This window comes from Dreissena polymorpha, chromosome 9 (genome assembly GCF_020536995.1).
Source record: "Dreissena polymorpha isolate Duluth1 chromosome 9, UMN_Dpol_1.0, whole genome shotgun sequence".
Taxonomy (NCBI): Eukaryota; Metazoa; Mollusca; class Bivalvia; order Myida; family Dreissenidae; genus Dreissena; species Dreissena polymorpha.
In genome coordinates, this window is record NC_068363.1 from 5,778,906 (window position 1) to 5,800,957 (window position 22,052).

The 22,052-nt window shown below is 36.7% G+C and overlaps 1 protein-coding gene across 1 annotated transcript; it reads right to left on the reverse strand.

The window, feature by feature from the left end:
* Window positions 1-888: 888 nt before the first annotated feature.
* Window positions 889-21,775, reverse strand: LOC127845647 (cyclin-D1-binding protein 1 homolog). Its single transcript, XM_052376678.1, has 9 exons — window positions 21,643-21,775; window positions 12,845-12,907; window positions 9,035-9,196; window positions 5,305-5,398; window positions 4,610-4,680; window positions 4,072-4,148; window positions 3,488-3,796; window positions 2,988-3,034; window positions 889-1,790 (listed from the first exon to the last, which is right to left on the reverse strand). Exons 1-9 carry the CDS (start codon window positions 21,713-21,715, stop codon window positions 1,685-1,687), a joined length of 1,002 nt encoding a protein of 333 aa, XP_052232638.1. The 5' UTR covers window positions 21,716-21,775; the 3' UTR covers window positions 889-1,684.
* Window positions 21,776-22,052: the final 277 nt, after the last annotated feature.

The window sequence follows — 22,052 nt, forward strand, 5'->3', positions numbered from 1 at the left end:
TACACTGTAATTGCTTATAAAATGTGGAATATTATGATAGACTTATTTTTTTATCGCTACTACATTTGGGAGTCCAGAGGCAAGGATGAAACAGGTTGTCTACTGAAGAGGCCACGACTGTTTGTACCACTTCTCAGCAGACACCCAGGTTTTGGTCCACAAACTAAGAACATTTTAGGATACTGCCTCATGGCCTGGTTTAAGGGCACACAACTCAGGAACGTGCCGATCATCAGGAAGGGTCTTGCACATCTGTGCTTCATTGTAATTACATGTACATATTTTATGTTTTATATACTTACTTTCAAAATATGGATGTAATTTATCCCATAAACTTGTACTATTCAGTGCTAATGCTATGCCTGTGGCTTAGTTTGGTACAAAGAACTAAAGAGTGAGAGTATCTTTGCAGGGTAAAAAGGGTTTATTGCATAACTACACTTCATAGCAATTTATTTAATTTGACAGCTGTAAAAATGTTTCAAAAGTTTGCTCTTAAATTTAAGAGTGTTACCAGCAATTCTAATGGCCCAGTTCAAAGAAGCATAACTTAGAAATGAGTTGATAATTGGGCATGAAGAGTGTCATGAACATGGACATTCACTTCATGGTGAGAATACAGGTTTTAATTTTAAAAAATTGCATTAGAAATAACTTAGTACTTATGGTTTGCGCTCTGTCTGCCAGTCAGTCTGTCACACTTTTCTGGATCCTGAAATAACTTTAAAAGTTCTTCATATTTTTTCATGAAACTTGAAACATGGATAGATGGCCAAATACATATAAAAAATCTGAAAATGGTGGAGTTTCACCGGTAGGGGACAATAATGCTTGTTAAGTTTATTTAGTGGTTCCTCCTAGTAGTAAACATACAATAAACTTCTATAAAAGGTTTACAGTCTTTATTATATTCAACAAAAACTATCAATAACAATCCGTTGCCATACAAATAAAACCCATAAGCTTGGAGTATGGACAGGAGTAATGTATGTTAAGATTTCCTAAAAAACATATAACTGAAAAAGATTTTCTAAAAACATATAACTGAAAATTTAATCTCCAAAAAAGCATGCAGGACATATATTTGATTTATCAAATGAACACAAATATATAGAATACCTTCGACAATTTAAATCATCAATTTTTCTTATATGGAAAAATGAAAATGGACACAATTTCTACTTCCAAAGATGATCAACATTCTTTGTAATCAATCATCAAGGAAGTGTAACGCATTCAAAATAGCACTATATGCTGAATGCAAGAGGGTGTGTTTTATACAAATCTCTCTGGTACTGTTAGTCATATTAAAGTTGTAGCAATACAACTATTATTCATAGTTATATAGGTTTGATGTTCTTTGCCTTAGTACCCATCAAATAATGTTTTTATTACTAAGGACTTATTTAAATGTCTTGATAAAATTTATAAATGTTACAAATTAAACACTTTCGCAACTTAGACTTGATATTGCTCACTCTAACTCCCAATTGTTCTAAAACCATCATTTTAATATTCAGTCCAGGTCCGTGAATAGTGTGAGCATATCATGTGTGGCTATAAGTCAATTTGGTACTTCAAACAATCAGCACTGGTTCTTAAAAATTAAAAGCTCCAGATGGCAGATCAGTATTTGAAGTTGTTATTTTGAAAGCTTTCACAAGTATAATATTCCCATTACTGATCATGTGACACTGAGAGCGCACTCCAGTTTGTTCATGTTGTGAGAGTTTGCTCTCTTCAGAAACTCAATCCACTTCTGATCGTCCTCCGTTGTCACATGACTCTTCCTTTAAACAGAACAAGAGCAACATTGTCACAAAGATACAACAATTAATTAAGTTGTTTTGTATATAAAAACTGAAAAAGTCTCCACTGAATGTTCATATTTCAAATACAATAATATCAATAATATTTTTGTTAATATAAATAAAGATTGTACAAAGTCTGAAGTGACTTCACATATTGCACCGCTGGTCTTGAGTTGCTATGTTGACCTTTGACCATGCAATTTCATGCACTACTCCTCAGTTAGGATGCCTGCCACTGCTGTCAACTTATTTTAAAGAGACCTTTTCACAGATTTTGGCATGTTTTGAAGTTTGTCATTAAATGCTTTATATTGATAAATGTAAACATTGGATTAAAAAAGCTCCAGTAAAAAATCAAGAATAAAATTTAAAAAAGAAAAAAAGGTAACCCTCAGCGAGGCTCGAACCACTGACCCCCTGGAGCCCTAGAGTAAAAAGTCTACCACTTAGACCACTCGGCCATCCTTCTGAATACAATGCCAGATGTATTTTACACTTTATATAAGCAATCCTCATAGTTTAGCAAAATATAATGACAACAACAGAGCTCTCCAAATTATTAATTCGTTTTGCGTTGCAACGTTTTATAATTTTCGGGTTTTTAAATCATCAAAAGATGCATATCATGGCTATTTTAGAGCATGGTAAATGTTCAGTATAACTGTTTTCTCACAAATATCATAACTACAACGAAAATTTGCGAATCTGAAACAACTTTTTTCAATTTTTGTCAATTTACCAAAACGTGAAAAGGCCCCTTTAAATCCTTGCTATGCTCTACACTATCTTTTGACCTTTGACATTTGTCTAGGAACCTTGATCTTGAATGTGACACTTTCTTAACAGAACAATTTAATTCTGGCAAGGTTCATGTATGAAAAAATCCAGCCATGGTGGACATATTTATACTTGGGATTTGAAAGTCTATCCATGCCTATCCAAGTTGTGCTATTGTCACAAAATCATGTGAATACTTTTCACCAGATAACGCATTCTTATATTCTTCCTTCAGTCATTTGCCAGATGATGCTTGTGATGTTCAACCACTACCAGTCCTAAACTTATACTTTTCAAGTTTGTTATTCCAAAACTGTTTAAAAAACAACACAGATTTTACAACTAAATGGAAAATATGATGAACAAGCTGCTTCGTTTTAAGAAATAATATATACGTACTTCAAAAATATTAAAGCGTCATCATTTGCCTTTTTAACATCTTGTGCCTGGAATACAACAAAATACAAGTAAAGTACTTTGGATGACATATCAATTACCATATTCAGAATTATATCCTTTGCATACTGATTACTAGTTTGAAAATTGTTATTACCTTGATCTAGTGAAACTGAGGAGTCATACAAGCGTGTAATATTTAATGGAACAGTTTAACTTATTTACATAACCTAAAGAAAGTTAAACTAAATTTAAGCTTTATCGCCATTTCCTTGTCTAGAAACTCAGCCGTGTTGTTGCGGATATGGTGTCTGCATTAGGAATGAGAGGTCACTTGTTTGATCACAACTGTGGTAGAGTCCTTTAGCAAATACACCAAGTAATGGTTTTACCCAGGAAACAGACTCAAGAGCATTTTAATAAAGCTTAAGCTTTTGATGCTATGGAGCTAAAATAAAAAGATTATAAACTGAATCTCAAATAGAAGCTCAAGAGTTGTGTACCCTCGCTGCAACGACATCCCTACGCAGTGGTGGGTACACGCCAGACGCAAGCTCATCCACAGCCGGACTCAGTCTCTCTATCAGCTCAGCCAGGTGGTCCAACTCCACAACGCCTGCCTCTGTGCTTGGATCACCATTAGCACCAATGGAGGACCGTGCTTTCTTCAGCAGGGACTTAGAGCACTTGATCAGCCCAAGGCAGTACTGGGCCACATTCTTGTCGGCCTCGTTCCACTGGCTGTTTGACGTGTTGAGATCTAGTCCAAGAAACTCATCCAGACCGTCGTCATCTTCGTCACAGTTTAATGCCTGACAACATTTCAGTACATACGAGTCTCAAACTGTGAAAACAGGGCTTAAAGCATGTGCGTAAAGTGTCATCCAAGAATAGACTAAGGCAGTTTGTAAAAGCTAATCAGTGATACCACTTACTGCCTAGTAAGTGTGAATTTACCTGTTCAAGAGATTTCCTTTAAATGAAACATTCCATAAAAGAATAAAGTGTTGTACAGGGTTTTAAATTTTTAAATTTTGTTTAAATAGTTTTATTAAAAAAATCCCTTCTCTCATGCATAAAGACTGACCTCGGTGAGTTCATTATGTGCGTCGTCCACCATGGGAACATGGGCATCCAGCACAGACAGGACTGCAGCCTTGTTGTCTGAACAAATGAGAGGAAAATGTTCAGTAGTAGGGGGGATGTGAAGTAACGGGAGAATGTTCAGTAGTAGGGAGAAGAATTTGATGTAGAAGAAGAATGTTCAGTAGTAGGGGGAAGAATGCGAAGTAGGGGTAGAATGTTCAGTAGTAGGGAGAAGAATTTGATGTAGGGGGAGAATGTTCAGTAGAAGAGGGAAGAATGTGATGTAGGGGAGAATCGGCAGTGGGCTATTGTGCCTCAATAGGACTTTTGGCCGGGGATAATAACCATCTGTAACTTAAGCATCAATAACTGGAGCATATATGGGTGCCCACTATTATTAATTACTTTATTATTTAACAATTTAGTTCATATTCATCAATAACTCAAGCTTTTGTCATCCAGGTGCAACCTCAAGTTAAAGAAGTTTTACAGCAATATTATTATTACTATTATAACTATCATTATTGTTATAACTGTACCGTGGGGCAGTGCCTGAAATAGGGCACTCTCCTGCCACACCAGCCCCGTCTGCTGAAACTGCTCCGGGCTCCTAGAGACAAACAGCATAGTTACCGGGCAACCCTTTCCCACTAAAAAGCAGAGTGAAAATGGCTATGTGCAAACAGCAGTCTGTTCAGGTTTTATGCTGTTTGCTGCAAATCAGTATCTAAGGGTTGGAAATGAAGCCTTAAAAATTTGTATTTAGTAAGGAAGGTATTTATTAAAATTTAACTTTCTTAGGGACTACAAATGCGTCAAAATATGACTCTTAGTGGTAAAGGGTTAGTTACCTAACATGTGTCTCTGTGGATCATGATGATTTTTAACCATTTCCCACTCAAAAGCAAAATAAAAATGGCTATAAGCAGCCTGTATGAAACCAAAATAGAGTTGCTCATAAGTATCTATTGGTTTGAATTGAAGAATTTAAAACTTGAATATATAATAAGAAAGGTCTTTTATTTAATTTGATTTTCAAAGGGACTACAACCCTGTCAAAATGTGTATCTAAGTGGTAAAAGGTTAACTAACATTTGTTTCTGTAGTTCATGATGTTTAATTGCACTGATTACCAGAAGTTATTATCGAAAACCGCAGATACATTTAAAAAATGTTTTATAATTTAGGTATCTTCTTATTACAACTCTAGTTTATTTCACCATTTTGTCCCTACCCTGTGTAATGACCAGATATCATCTCAGCCAGAGTCTTCATCTGTTCTGACAGCTGCTTGACAGACTGCTTCACTGTCCTGCAGAGAGTCACACCTACAAACGGAGACAAATCAGACAATGAATTCATCATGTACATAATATAAGTCTGGTCTCAAAGATGACAATGTATCTAAACGAGACTCACTTAAGCGATCAATATCCAACAAGAGAAATAACATCAGCAATCTTTGATGAAATGTATTCATGGGTTATTGTTGTGAGAATACTTCATTGTGTTTGAGAAAGAAAACCTGATAAAAGTTCAACATTTTGGCAAATCACAAATCATAATTGCAAGTCACACTTCAAAGTATAACTAAAATAAAATAAAACAAGAGCACCGCCTTGCGGGTGAAGACCATTCATCTATTTTTCTTTTTAAAGGTGTAGGGACCTATCTCAATTTCAATCACAAAGGATGGAGGGGTGGAGTGGAGAGGGGTGTATAGTGTGGGGGTGTGGTCATTTATTACATTATCTTTCAAAAATGCCAAAAAAATGCCATTTTTTTATGGGGGGGGGGGGGGGGGGGTTCTTGGGTGGGATGGTTGGACAGTATTTCAAAAATAAAATAATAAAAATAAATATTTGTTTTTTAACCATGTTTGAAAAAAACAAGAGATGTGTTTGTCAGAAACACAATGCACCCTAATTTGCCACTGTGATTTTTTTTTTTTTTAATATAATAATATATAATAATATTATTTTTTTGACCTTTGACCTTGAAGGATGACTTTGAAGTTACACCACTCAAAATGTGCAGCTTCATGATAACACCGCTTTGAAATTATTATTTTTTTTACCTTTGACCTTGAAGGATGACCTTGAAGGATGACCTTAACCTTGAAGAATGACCTTGAACATCCACCACTCAAAATGTGCAGCCTAATGAGAACGCTGCTGTTTGGTTTTTTTTTACCTTGAAGTATGACCTTGACCTTAAAGGATGACATTGACCTTGAACTTCCACCACTCAAAATGTGCAGCTTCATGATAACGCCGCTTTGATTTTTAAAAATATTTTTTTTGACCTTTGACCTTAAAGGATGACCTTGACCTTGAAGGTTAACCTTGACCTTGAACCTACACCACTCAAAATGTGCAGCTTCATGATAACGCCATTTTGATTATTTTTTTGACCTTTGACCTTGAAGGATGACCTTGACCTTGAAGAATGACCTTGACCTTGAACTTCCACCACTCAAAATGTGCAGCTTCATGATAATGCCGCTTTGAAATTTTTTATTTGTTTTTTGACCTTTGACTTTGTAGGATGACCTTGACCTTGAAGGATGACCTTGAACTACCACCACTCAAAATGTGCAACTTCATGAGAATGCCGCTTTGAATAAAAAAAAATTACCTTGAAGGATGACCTTGACCATGATCTTCCACCACTCAAAATGTGCAGCTTCATGAGATACAAGTGCATGCCAAATATCAAGTTGCTATCTTCAATATTAAAAAAGTGATGGCCAATGTTAAAGTTTTCGGACGGACAGACGCCATATATTTGACCTTGAAGGATGACCTTCACCTTCACCTTTCACCACTCAAAATGTTCAGCTCCATGAGATACACATGCATGCCAAATATCAAGTTGCTATCTTCAATATTAAAAAAGTTATGGCCAATGTTAAAGTTTTCGGATGGACAGACGCCATATATTTGACATTTGACCTTGAAGGATGACCTTGACCTTGACCTTTCACCACTCAAAATGTGCAGCTCCATAAGATACACATGCATGCCAAATATCAAGTTGCTATCTTAAAAAGTTATGGCAAATCTTAAAGTTTTTTTCGTACTGACTGACATACTGACGGTCAGTTCAAATGCTATATGCCACCCTTCTCGGGGCATAAAAATTATTCTTTTGGGTGGGAGTGGGGGGGGGGGGGTAGTGTGAGGGTGTGGTGGTCATTTATAAGATGATCTTTAATTAAAAAAATAAAAAATGGGGGGGATTGAGGGGGGGGGGGGGGGTTTGGACGGAGTCAATTGTGGTATGTCAGGTAAGAGTTGTTTTGTCAAAGTATCAATGGAACTTAATCATAAATAAAGAAGTTTTTTCAATTTTAGCAAAATTTAATAATTTGACCTTGAGAGTCAATGTCATTCAAAGGTCAAGGTTAAATTCAACTTGCCAGGTACAGTACCCTCATGATAGCATGAAAGTATTTAAAGTTTAAAAGCAATAGCCTTGATACTTTAGAAGTAAAGTGAATCTAAACACAAAAAGTAACCATATATTCAAAGTTACTATGTCAAAAAAGGGCCACAATTTGGTAAAAATGACAACCAGAGTAATGCAACTTGTTCTTCACTGTCCCCTTATGATAGTTTGCGAGTGTTCCAAGTATGAAAGCAATATCTATGATACTTTAGAGGTAAAGTGGACCTAAACACAAAACTTAACCAAATTTTCAAGTATAAAGGGCCCATAATTCCGTCAAAATGCCAGTCAGAGTTACATAACTTTGCCTGCACAGTCCCCTAACGATAGTTTGTAAGTGTTGCAAATATGAAAGCAATGGCTTTCAAAGTTTGATACTAAAGGAATAAAGTGGACCTAAACACAAAACTTAACCAAATTTTCAATTTTCTAAGTATAAAAAGGGCACATAATTCTGTCAAAATGCCAGTCAGAGTTACATAACTTTGCCTGCACAGTCCCCTTACTATAGTTAGTAAGTGTTGCAAGTATGAAAGCAATGGCTTTGATACTTTAGGAAAAAAGTGGACCTAAACACAAAACTTAACCAAATTTTCAATTTTCTAAGTATAAAAGGGCACATAATTCCATCAAAATGCCAGTCAGAGTTACATAACTTTGCCTGCACAGTCTCCTTATGATAGTTAGTAAGTGTTGCAAGTATGAAAGCAATGGCTTTGATACTTTACGAAAAAAGTAGACCTAAACACAAAACTTAACCAAATTTTCAATTTTCTAAGTATAAAAAGGGCACATAATTCTGTCAAAATGCCAGTCAGAGTTACATAACTTTGCCTGCACAGTACCCTTATGATAGTTAGTAAGTGTTGCAAGTATGAAAGCAATAGCTTTGATACTTAAGGAATAAAATGGACCGAAACACAAAACTTAACCAAAATTTTCAATTTTCTAAGTATAAAAAGGGCACATAATTCTGTCAAAATGCAAGCCAGAATTATCTAACTTTGCCTACCCAGTCCCCTCATGATAGTTAGTAAGTGAACCAAGTTTGAATGCAATAGCATTGATACTTAATGAGAAAAGTGTACCTAAACGCAAAATTTAACCGGATGCCGACGCCAAGGTGATGACAATAGCTCATAATTTTTTTTCAAAATAGATGAGCTAAAAAAGTAGGTGTATTACTAAAATAAAATAAACAAAAATACTGTTCAGAAATGCATCCCTCTAACTAGCTACCGTTTAATAGCACAGATATACATTCATTGACGTCACAGGTAGATACTTTCAATGCCAATCCAGGGTACCATTGTCAGATGTTGATTATAACAATGTTTTATCGACTTTCAAATTTATTGACCCAAACCTGGTTCAGTCAAAGGCAAGTTGTCCTATGAAACCTATACAACCACTATCGCTGCCTATCAAAGCATAAACCATACAACCATATTCGGCCATTTTTTCAATGTTTTTCTAAAAATACTGCTCTTAGTCAAGACAAAATGTTGCCATACCACATGATTTTGGAAGACTGCAGTACAGATGCACCAAGTCAAGCATTGTTTTCTCCACAGAAGCAAGGAGGCTTTGACACTCTTCAGGGCTGGGTGGAGGGGAATGGGAGTATGCCAGGCTGAGCTTTGTGGCTTCATGAGATACCGCCTTGTTAACTGAATCTGTTGTGAAAAATGTACACTTAGGGACTTTTCTAACACATCACTTTTCAAACTTGAATATTTCAGTTATGAGTAAAGATATTGATTTTAAATTTTACATAAGACCATTGACTACATTATATGTAAGCTCACGATAAAATCATTCATTCGTGACGATTGGACGCTTTAGCACGTGGGGTAGGTGTGGTTCCATATTTTTGCACGTGGAAATTTTGAAACGCAATTTAATTCTAGTTTTATTTCAATTTAATTATTTAGGTGGGCTTTTACACAAGGAAAAAATCAAATTAATTTACAAAACAATATAGCTTGTATGAATATTCAGGAGCGCAATCGCGCACTTTGCATTTTACAGGCTACCTTTCCTACTATCTAAAGCGTCCGATCATTAGGGATGAATGATTTTATCGTTAGCTTGCACATATTGTAGTCAAATGATCTCATGTGCAATTTTAAATAAAAATATTTACTCATTACTGAGATATGTAAGTTTTAAAAGTGTATCATTAGAAAAATGACCAAGTGTAGTTACAGGCAATATACATGTTATTCCAATTTAATTTCAATTTCATAATTCTAGGTAAGTTTTACACAAAAAACATAACATTAATTAAAGAACAACAACATGGCTCGTATGAATATTCAGGAGCGAAACGGCTCAATCGGCATGTTGCAAGCCAGTCAGTTATTAAGACGTGTAAGCTTATGCGTTTGTCATTTCACATTGTTATTATTTTACGTTGTACGAGTTTGCGAATTTGACTTTTGAAGTGATGTTTTTAATTTCTTATGTTTTATATTTTGTTGTTTTTTAATTTTAATTAAATTTTCAGGAATTATCAGATATGTGTAGAATTATTCTTGGTCCAAATTTCAACACAAGCCGTTCAAAAATAAGGGAGCTATATTGATATGATTAAGTGATGCGTTAAAAAAGTCTCCAAGTGTATATTAATTAATTATGTTACATAAAACTATATCACTCATAAAGGTGATCATAGAAGTAACCATTATCATAGTTATTCTTAATAATATTCATATGCTATGAAGGTGTACATGCAAGAGATTCATAATAGTATGCTCCATCCTCAGAGAATATCATCAAAGAAAGTTTAATTTGCTATGCATTATTATTAAAGCCATATGACATGTATAATAAATAAATTTTGTTTACTTCATGGGGATTTCAAGCAGTATATCATGATGGTGTAACCATGTTGTTATAAACAAATATAAATATTGAACAAAGCACACACTTGTGTATTTAAACGAATAATAAGTCAATTAAACAAGAGGGCCTAAAAGGCCCAATGTCGCTCACCTGAAATAACAAGATATTATTGGGACAAATCTTCTGACCAAGTTTCATGAAGATTGGTCAATAAATGTGGCCTCTAGAGTGTTAACAAGGTTTTACTTTAGCCATATATAGCCATATAAGGAAAAATGCCCTGCTCATGGTGGTCATGTTTTTAAAGCAACCAAAATCATTTTCGAACTCATCCAAGATATCATTGGGACAAATCTTCTGACCAACTTTCATGATGATCAGAAAATAAATGTGACCTCTAGAGTGTTTACAAGGATTTACTATAGCCATATTAGGAACAATGCCCCGCCCCCAGGCAACCATGTTTTTCAACCAACCGGCATCATTTTTGAACTCGTTTAAGATATCATTGGGATGAATCTTCTGACTGAGTTTAATGAAGATCGGTCTATAAATGTGGTCTCTAGAGTGTTAAAAAGATTTTACTATAGCCATATATATATTATATAGCCATATGAGGAAAATGCCCCCCCCCCCCTTGGCAGCCATGTTTTTCAAGCAAACGTTACCATTTTCCAACTCATCTAAGATATCATTAAGGCAAATCTTCTGACCATATTTCATGAAGATTGGACAATAAATGTGGCCTCTAGAGTGTTAACAAGGGTTCAAAAAAGCCATATATAGCCATATAAGGAAAAATGCCCTGCCCCCTCGTGGCCATGTCTTTAAAGAATCCAAAACCATTTTCGAACTCATCCAAGATATCATTGGGACAAATCTTCTGACCAAGTTTCATGAAATTGGAAAATAAATGTGGCCTCTAGAGTGTTAACAAGGTTTTACTATAGACATATAAGGAAAAATGCCCCGCCCCCTGGCAGCCATGTTTTTCAACCAACCGGCATCATTTTCGAACTCGTCCAAGATATCATTGGGGTAAATGTTCTGAACAAGTTTCATGAAGATCGGACAATAAATGTGGCCTCTAGAGTGTTAACAAAATTTTACAATAGCCATATAAGGAAAAATGCCCCGCCCCTTGGCAGCCATGTTTTTCAAGCAAAGGTTACCATTTTCAAACTCATCCAAGATATCATTGGGAAAAATCATCTCAGCAAGTTTCATAAAGATCAAAAAATAAATGTGGCCTCTAGAGTGTTAACAAGGTTTTACTATAGCAATATAAGGAAAAATGCCCCGCCCCCTGGCAGCAATGTTTTTCAACTAACCGGCATCATTTTCAAACTTGTACAATATATTATTGGGATAAATGTTCTGACCAAGTTTCATGAATATCTGACAATAAATGTGGCCTCTAGAGTGTTAACAAGATTTTACTACAGCCATATATAACCATACAAGGAACAAGAGCACCACATAACGGGTGCCAAGCTCGACTGCGAAAGCTTTTCAGAAATTTATTTACTTTTTTTTAGGTCACAGTGACCTTGACCTTTGACCCAATGACCCAAACATGGTCAAGCATGTAGAACTCATCAAGGTGCAACTACATATGAAGTTTCAAAGTTGTAGGTAGAAGCACTTTGATTTTAGAGCCTATGTTAAAGTTTGATATTAGAGGTCACAGTGACCTTGACCTTTGACCTAGTGACCCAAAAATTGGTGTGGCATGTATAACTCATCAATGTGCATCTACATATGAAGTTTCAAAGTTGTAGGTGGAAGCACTTTGATTTTAGAGCCAATGTTAAGGTTTTAGCACGACGCCTACGGCGGACGTCAGACGAGCTGGCTATGACAATAGCTCGGGTTTTCTCCGAAAACAGCCTCGCTAAAAATGCCCAGCCCCTTGGCAGCCATGGTTTTCAAGCAAAGGTTACCATTTATGAACTCATCCAAGATATCATTGGGACAAATCTTCTGATCAAGTTTCATGAAGATCGGAAAATAAATGTGGCCTCTAGAGTGTTAACAAGGTTTTACTATAGCCATATTAGGAAAAATGCTTTGCCCCCTGGCGGCCATGTTTTTCAACCAACCGGCATCATTTTCGAACTCGTCCAAGATATTATTGGGATAAATCTTCTGACCAAGTTTCATGAAGATTGGGCAATAAATGTGGTCTCTAGAGTGTTAACAAGATTTTACTATAGCCATATAAGGAAAAATGCCCCGCCCCTTGACAGCCATGTTTTTCAAGCAAACGTAACCATTTTCACACTCACCCAAGATATCATTCAGACGAATCTTCTGACAAAATTTCATGAAGATTGGACAAAAAATGTGGCCTCTAGAGAGTCGGACAATGGACGACGCACTACGGACAAAAGGCGATCACAAAAGCTCACCATGAGCACATTGTGCTCAGGTGAGCTAAAAAGTAAGCAATTTTTTTTATGTTTTAAAGTAAATACCCAGTTGTTGCCAGAATCCTTCCAAGGTAAAACTTGAAGCAGCTTCATGTTTGCCTTCAAACTCTGAAAGAGAATACACTATATAAATCAGATGCATAATACAGCAACATATTCAATTGCATCAAGACAGACTCAATTTTTATACAAAATACACAGTAACAAAACTAGAAATGGCGCGGCAGAGGCCGACTCGTATCCCCACACAGCAGCTTTTGACCTAGGGTTCAGATCAAAATTCCAAATAGTGCACTGTCGCACATATGATCATAGCTACCATGTGTTTAAGTTTCAAGGTTCTAGTGCTAATAGTGTAGGAGGAGATAGTGGCCAGGACTGACCGACGCACAGGCGGACAGAGATAACCACATAATCCCCACGCTCCAATTTGAAAAGTGGGGATAAGAAAATGTAACCATAATTGTGTCTTGTTCTGTGAAAGCTGGGCATAATGCATGTGCATAAAGTTTCGTACCAGATTAGCCTGTGCAGTCCGCATAGGCTTATCAGGGATGACACTTTCCGCCTAAACTTGATTTTTGGTAAGGAGGGACTTCCTTGAAACTAAAAATACCATAAAGGCAGAAAGTATCGTCCCAGATCAGCCTGTGCAAACTGCACAGGCTAATCTGGGACGACACTTTACGCACATGAATTAAGCCCAGTTTTCTCAGAACAAGACACAATAAGTCATGCATGCATTGAACTCAATTGTTTTAATGATTATGGTAAGAATCAGACACAACAGTTTAATTATGGTAAGAATAAGACACAACAGTTTAATTATGGTAAGAATCAGACACAACAGTTTAATTATGGTAAGAATCAGACACAACAGTTTAATAATGGTAAGAATCCGACACAACAGTTTAATTATGGAAAGAATCAGACACAACAGTTTAATCATGGTAAGAATCAGACACAACAGTTTAATTATGGTAAGAATCAGACACAACAGTTTAATTATGGTAAGAATCAGACACAACATTTTAATTATGGTAAGAATCAGACACAACAGTTCAATTATGGTTAGAATCAGACACAACAGTTTAATTATGGTAAGAATCAGACACAACAGTTCAATATTGGTAAGAATCAGACACAACAGTTCAATTATGGTAAGAATCAGACACAACAGTTTAATTATGGTAAGAATCAGACACAACATTTTAATTATGATAAGAATCAGACACAACACTTTAATTATGGTAAGAATCAGACACAACAGTTTATTATGGTAAGAATCAGACACAACAGTTTAATTATGGTAAGAATCAGACACAACAGTTCAATTATGGTAATAATCAGACACAACAGTTTAATTATGGTAAGAATCAGACACAACAGTTCAATTATGGTAAGAATCAGACACAACAGTTTAATTATGGTAAGAATCAGACACAACAGTTTGATTATGGTAAGAATCAGACACAACAGTTTAATTATGGTAAGAATCAGACACAACAGTTTAATTATGGTAAAAATCAGACACAACAGTTTAATAATGGTAAGAATCAGACACAACTGTTGAGATGATAGTAAGGTGCATGTGTTCTAGAGGTAGTGTTTTATATTTGAGCCCTGCACTAGGCTCACATTTTCTTACAGGTTTATCTTACTGAAGTCAGATGTAGGAGCTAGTAAAATAAATCAGAGGCTTTACCTTAATTAAGTCAAGTTTTTTTTAATTTGCCTAATAAACTGAATTGAGAAAGCACATCTAAATGTCAAGAACAAGTTAAAGGTATTTATTTGAAATTCAAATTCTATTGGGTGGAGGGTCATTTTTTTAAATAAAACGATAGTACATCTGTTCAAAAAAGGGGGTGGCAGTCGTTTCCCCCCCCCCCCATAGACGTTTCCACCCCAGACGTTTCCCCACTAGACGTTTCACTCCTACTTTGGGAGTGAACTGTCTACATAATATGAAAATGTATTTTAGAAGTAGTTATTTGTAATAATGGGATATGTGAAAAAAACACAAAAAAACTTTATCGATTAGTATTAAAAGTGAGTACATTTTATGTGTCTTAATAATAAATGATCTACAAAAAATTGATGTAAGTTGAGTCCTGAGTGATTAAAGTATCAATTAATTAATTAATTGTACCAACAAATTACAAGTTGAACTTATTTGGATCTAATTAGAGAAAATTAACACAAATAATATGCAAGTAGGAAAATATGGATACATGAGTAAAAGCACTAAGCTTTGAAGTTATCTAATTGGATTAAAAACAACAAATAACTACAGTTCCACAACCCTGCCAAAGTTTACTCAAACTGAAATAATTCACCAATTGATCCTATTTAATTGGATTAAATACAACATACAACTACAGCTCCACAACCCTGCCCAGGTTTACTCAAACTGAAATAAGGTGTTAATTGTGTATTCAAAATGTGTCTTCATTACAAATTATTCTTGGTTGTAATTGTGTTCCCAATGAGCAACATGTATAAGATACTCAGTAACATTTTGAGAATACAAATGTATTCCATTAATTCCACTAGTACACCAACATGCACTTACTTATGATTGACACATATATTATATATAATATATGATTTTCTTTTGTGCCGGGTCCCTATGGATTGACATGCATTCCTTAAACAGTTAAACCAAAAAATGATTTCTAAAGCAACAAGAGATGTGTTTGTCAGAAACACAAAGCCCCCTATTGCGCCGCTTTGGATTTTTTTTTTACCTTTGACCTTGAAGCAGGGCTTGCACTAAGAAATAAATTTTGGAAGTCCTGACTTCCTGCCCTTTACTTATGGAAGTCCCACTCAAAAATGTTGGAAGTCCAAACATCTTTAATGTTGATGTTAACGGAATGTCAACTGCGTTAATGATCACAAACTCTTCCCATCCATTTTGGGTCACTTTAATTCTGTGAAAGTAACTAGATATATCATACAACAAGGCGGAGACTACCCAAGGCTTTAAAAATAAGGAGAAGTTTGGAAAATCAGGGTATAAGTTTGTGCAAACAATATCGACTTAAAAGACAAAACATGTTGCACCTTTTCATCACATATTTATTGTCATTTTATTATCCTCATCCCTATGACTGCATTTGCAACAAAACACAATCTTAATGGTCATGATGGAGCATCTAGAATATCAATTACTGTTTATCCGAATACTATACATGTCCGAAATATGTACACTTAATAAATGCCTTACCAGTTTAACTTTAATAATCCAAACTTTCCATGTTGTTATCTGGTTTAACAAACCTTATCAAATGCTTGTTAAATCCATTTAATGTTTTCTCCATTGAACCAACATTACTTGTAATTTGAATCACCAGCTTTGAACTGAACGCGGGTTGAATGTTGCAATAGGTCAGCCATTTGCAATGTCGAAGGTCATGACGTTGCAATTTAATTCTACTCGGATAATTTAAATCTAATCCAGGAATGTGTTTTCTGAATGTTTCTGACTAGTAAAATGACTTGTTAGTATAGAAAATGAACTGTGATTCCAGTTTATGTAAGATGGTTATTACTCGTAATTATCGGTGGATTAACAAACTGAGAAAACTCGCGGGACCTAATACGGTAGTGAATCTATGTAATTAATTAAACTTTGATCAGTTTTGTTTTTCTTTAATTATTTTTGCCGTCTTTCTTTTACCGTGCCGTCTGCCGAAAACCAGCAGTTATCGCCTAATCATTAGACAACATACGGCACGCGCAAAGAGGCACGAGTGTGTTGTTAAAGCAACCAATATTAAGCGACTGCTTTGTAACGGTCAATTTGCGATCCGCGCGGGGGGGGGGGGGGGTAAATTGTGTAACCGTTAGATAAACAACACACAATAAACTTGCTACCGGTAATCACCTGCGGGCGGTGGCAAATATAAGGAGGCGGAGTTTAGACTGATCGAGACGTGTGCAAAACACATTGAGTCGGCAGAAAGCAGTGTTGATTGAAGTGTTATTTTAATCGACAGCTTACGTCACGGGTTGCTATTTTCGGCGTATGACCAATTTTAAGGAAGTACAGTGGACGTCATGGGGTTTTGTTATCGGCGTATGGAAACAATTATCGGGCGTAATATACGGCCGTACGCCGCTTAGTGCAAGCCCTGCCTTGAAGGATGACCTTGACCTTTCACCACTCAAAATGTGCAGCTCCATGAGATACACATGCATGCCAAATATCAAGTTGCTATGTTCAATATTTCAAAAGTTATCGCAAAACTTTAACCATTACGGTTAAAGTTTTTGGACACACACAATCAATGACAGACAGATAGGCCAAAAACATTATATCCCCGATCTTTCCATCCGGGGGCATAAAAAAACAACAGGCTGCTTCATAGATAAAGTTAATCAAAGATTTCAAAAACAAAATAATCATTTTGATAATAAATAAAGATTATACCTCAACCAAACAATTATCAATTTATCAGTCTTGTCATCAAACATACTTGACCTTTCCTTCACAAATAACAGCTCCCTGATTAACACAACCAAAGTCATTCCTGGAATATCCGACCATGACGAAGTCTACGTGGAAGCGAGTCTGCGGCCCCACAAACTTCCTCCAACAAAGAGGACAGTCTTTGTATACAAGAAGGCTGGTTATGACGGCCTCAGAACGGAGCTAAGGCTAAATGAAGACTTGCCTAGATCTCCCAGAGAATCAGTCGAAATGTTTTTATGGACTAAATTCAAGAATAAATTAACAGCTTTGATGAATAAATTCATTCCTGCTAAAGTGCTTAAAGACAGCTATAAGCAAAAACCCTGGATAGACCGTGAAGTGAGAGCCTCTATGAGGAAGAAGGCGAAACTGCACACAAAGATGAAGAAAACAGGAAAAGAGAAAGATATCAGTAGGTATAGACTTTGTAAAAGGGCACCCAGAATTTAGAGAGATAAATATAACAGAAATATGTTAACAACTTGATAGAAGTAGATGATCCAGACAGCACCAAACCTTCAAAACAGAAGAGATTCTGGAGTTTTATCAAATCCCTAAGGAAGGACAACATAGGCATCTCACCATTGAAGGATAACGGGAGGCTCTTTGATGCTGCACATGATAAGGCAAACATCCTGAACCGTCAATACAAATAGGTCTTCACCAACGAAACAGTAGGCCAGATCCCAAACCCTGCAGGTACCCCCTACCCAGACATGGATAAGATCGATATCCAGGAGGAAAGCATCTTGAAGCTTCTCAAGAACCTTAACCCCAGGAAAGCTTCAGGTCCTGACAATATATCAGCTAGGATACTGAAGGACTTTGCTGAAGACTTAGCCCCGATCTTAACCCTGATTTTTCTACCCTCCATCAGCGTAGGAAGGGCATACATGCCATACGTCCCGATCTCGGCGGGACAGTCCCGCTTTTGGACCCTTTGTCCCGCCGTCCCGCCGTGAGACGATTTGTCCCGACATTCGTAAAAAACGATGTAAGGTCTATAGGTTCCCAATAAAATTCGCTATTCAAGCTCTGTTTCGCTAACACTTACCACCGCTAATCCCTTTATTGCCCCCAATTAACAATCCGATTCTACTTATCGTGTGTACCAGTGTTGTTTATGACACCTTATCAGCGATTTATCGGCTAATTATTGATTTCATCAGGCATTCACACCATGGTGGTCTTTAAAATAGTGGTCGCTTATTGCTATCGATTATAATGAAATAAATGTTGAAAATGTGTTTATTTTTGTATTTGTTTGAAACGGTTTACAAAACAATTGTTTCGTAAAATTAACTCTACGTCATTAATGAGTCTTTTACATTCAATGTTTAGTTCCAATATAGCGGGATAATCCGAATGTGCAATATACCAAAATCGCAACAAACAGTCCAATAAGTGATACCCATCCTGTTTAGTGTAATTGGGTGTAATTGTAATAAAAACAACGAGGTGCTATGCATGACAGTTTGACCCTACTCCAATTGAGCCGCGACAATTGACAAGTAACAAACTGCGCATGGATACATGCTTAAAAAAACATCGCAACAAACAGTAAAAGTGGTTCGGTAGATAGTGTACTGTAACCCGTACTTTCAGTCAACTGGATAACCTCCCCTGCGTTAATGTTTGCCATTGAAATTAATATAATGAGTATTGTTGTCGTAATGTTCTAGATTTTATACTCTTAAAACGATGAATTTTATTTCGTTGTTTGCTATTGTCTTATTTAATAAAACTGTTATTGTTATGTTTTAGATTTCATGTCATATCAGATGTTTTATGTTTTGAATAAAAGTATCAAGAGTTTTTGTTAGTACTATTTACTGACAATAGTAAAGGTGGAATGATAGATCGTTTTAGGTGTCCTGCTTTTTGGTCAAATGTCCCGACAATTTTTTATGGAATGTCCCGCTTTGGACCTCAAAAATTATGGCATGTATGAGGAAGGGTACCACAGGACTGGAGACAAGCCAACATCACTGCCATCTTCAAGAAAGGAGCTAGGCAAGATACTGCCAATTACCGTCGGGTGTCCTTGACCAGCTTATGTTGTAAGTTGCTTGAGCACGTTATCGTCAGCCAGACACTCAAGCATCTAGACAAGCATGCAATCCTACACGACTGCCAGTATGGTTTCCGTGCAAGGAGAAGTTGAGAGACGCAACTTCTATAAGACTAACCCTCACCCATGAGCTTGCAGAGTCACTTGACAAGCGGATTCAAACAGACTTGTTCATACTTGACTTTAGCAAGGCGTTTGACTGCGTGCCACACCAGCATCAACTCAAGAAAGTAAACCATTATGGAATCAGAGGAAACACCTTAAACTGGATATCATCCTTCTTACACGACAGAACGCAAAGAGATGTGGTCAACGGGCAACATTCAGAAGAGGTCCCAGTAGTCAGTGGAGTCCCTCAGAGTTTGGTGTTAGGACCTCTATTGTTCCTAAAGTTCATCAATGACCTACATGAGGGACTGCTGTCAAGAGTTCATCTCTGCGCCGATGACTGCATTCTATACCGCCAGATCAAAACTGACCTTCTCCAAGCCGACCTGGACGCACTAGCCAGATGGGAAGCCACCTGGGGTATGGACTTCCACCCACAGAAGTGCAGTGTTCTTCCAGTAACAAAGGCTACATTCAACCTTATACAGTGTGAATATATACTGAAAGGCATCAAACTATCCATCGACAAAACAACTAAAAATCTAGGTTTGGATCTTGACTCAGAATTGTCAGAGGCATCACTATGGCGGAGTTACCAAGAAAGCAAATAACATGCTAAATTTCCTGAAGCGGAATCTCCGAAAAACCTCTCAACAAACCAAGACAAATGCTTTCATCGCATTAGTTCGATCCAACGTAGAGTACTGCTGCACAGTATGCAGTCCACACTATGGATTTCACAAGTATCAGGTCGAGATGGTACAACATCGTGCAGCGCGCATTACAGGGCTCGAATTTAACTTTTTTTTCTACTTGCAAAACATTGCGAGCAGCTTTAATACTAACTCGCAAAATCAAAAACATTCTTGCAAATATTTGTTATTTATTAAGTTCTTTTTCCCACTTTTTTAATGTTTTCGTAGAAGGATTTAATTTCTGGGTTTTTTTACTCAACGGTTAACTTTTCTTTATCTCATTACTTATATTGTTATTTCCGTCTGTGGGCAAAAAGAAACAAGTTATTTTTCGCTTCAACGCCATGGCTGTTCAAGTTCAATGAACACGTGTGAATAATCGAATGTTTCACGTTCTATGTACCAATAGTCCAATACCATCTGTGTATCTGTACTATAGTATACCAGTCTACATACAAGGTGCGCGCTTAAGCATACGGGTATTCGGACGTTCTATAAATTGACATACGGTTTAGCGTTCATGACGTCGAACGCATTAAGCAATATTACTATTTTTTCACTATTTCTTTACTCGCCAAAAAATACGAGTGGCTTAAAACTTAACTCGCAATCGGTATTTTTCACTCGCATTTTGCGAGTGTGCGAGTGTTAATTTCGAGCCCTGCATTATTACCAACAGATTCCATAATACAAGCAGTGTTGATAGTATGCTGGAAGAGCTCAACTTAGAAACACTCGAATCACATCGCACAAAACATCAACTGACAATGCTCTACTGCATAGTAAACAAGCTGGTTGACATTGATGCCAACAAGTACCTGACACCACGAAAAAAGATACCTAGACACCCGCACGGATCAGGCTTCATACCAGTCACTCCTACATCTGATACCCTCAAGTAAAGCTTTTTCCCAGGCAGTATACAACTTTGGAACAATCTACCAGCATTCGTTGCTGAGGCCCCCTCTCTGGCATTCTTCAAGAGTGGGCTATCCAGCCTAACCTTCTAAGGGGTCATCCTCCTTTTTACGAATTAAGCATTCAAATGACGGACTTGAGCTATGTTGGCGAGTCCTTGTGCCCTGGTACCGTCACAGAAGCTAAATTGGTCTTGACCTGATGGATGTGAAAAGTAACTGGGGCCTCTACTACACTTTCTTACTTTTTACCATACTTTTTTCTACCTTTACTATTGTAGCTTTATTTTATATTCTTGATTTGATGACAGTTTGATGAAACCATGTAGATGTAGATAAATGGGGGGGGGGCGTCAGCACTAAAGCTAAAATTGGGGGTATGTCTGGGGAGGAAACGTCTGGGGGGAACATCTGGGAAGGAAACGTCTTGAGGGGAAACGTCCGGGATTTAAAAAGGGGATGGGGTGCTAGTGCCCCCCTCTAATGGCTCCAGTCTAACTCAGCACAGGCGTTATTGGATTTAAATTTTACAACGTTTAAGACATTAATCTAGGATATTGGGTCGTTAATACCGTCGATTTCGTTTATGACAAGTCCGAGATTTTGTTTAAATTCTTCCCAAATTTGTTCACAAGTTTTCGCCATGTTTACATGAGAATCATCTGAATCTATTAGACGCTTGTATGGTTACACACTACTGTACGTCCGTAGGTCGAGTCGGTCCGACCAAAAGTCGGTCAAGTCCAAAACAGATACAAGGATCTTTACAATTTCTCAAGTTTAATTAAAGATCCTTTATTGATCTATGTACTAATTTAAAAAGCAATTGTTCTTTTTGTTTATGTCTTATATTTAATTTAGACCAGATTGGCATGTGATCAAGTGGTGGTTTTTAAACATTTTACAAAGATGTGTTCTCAGTATTCCGCAAAAATTGTGCACATCCTAGAAAATCAAATACAAAATATAATGACAGCTAATG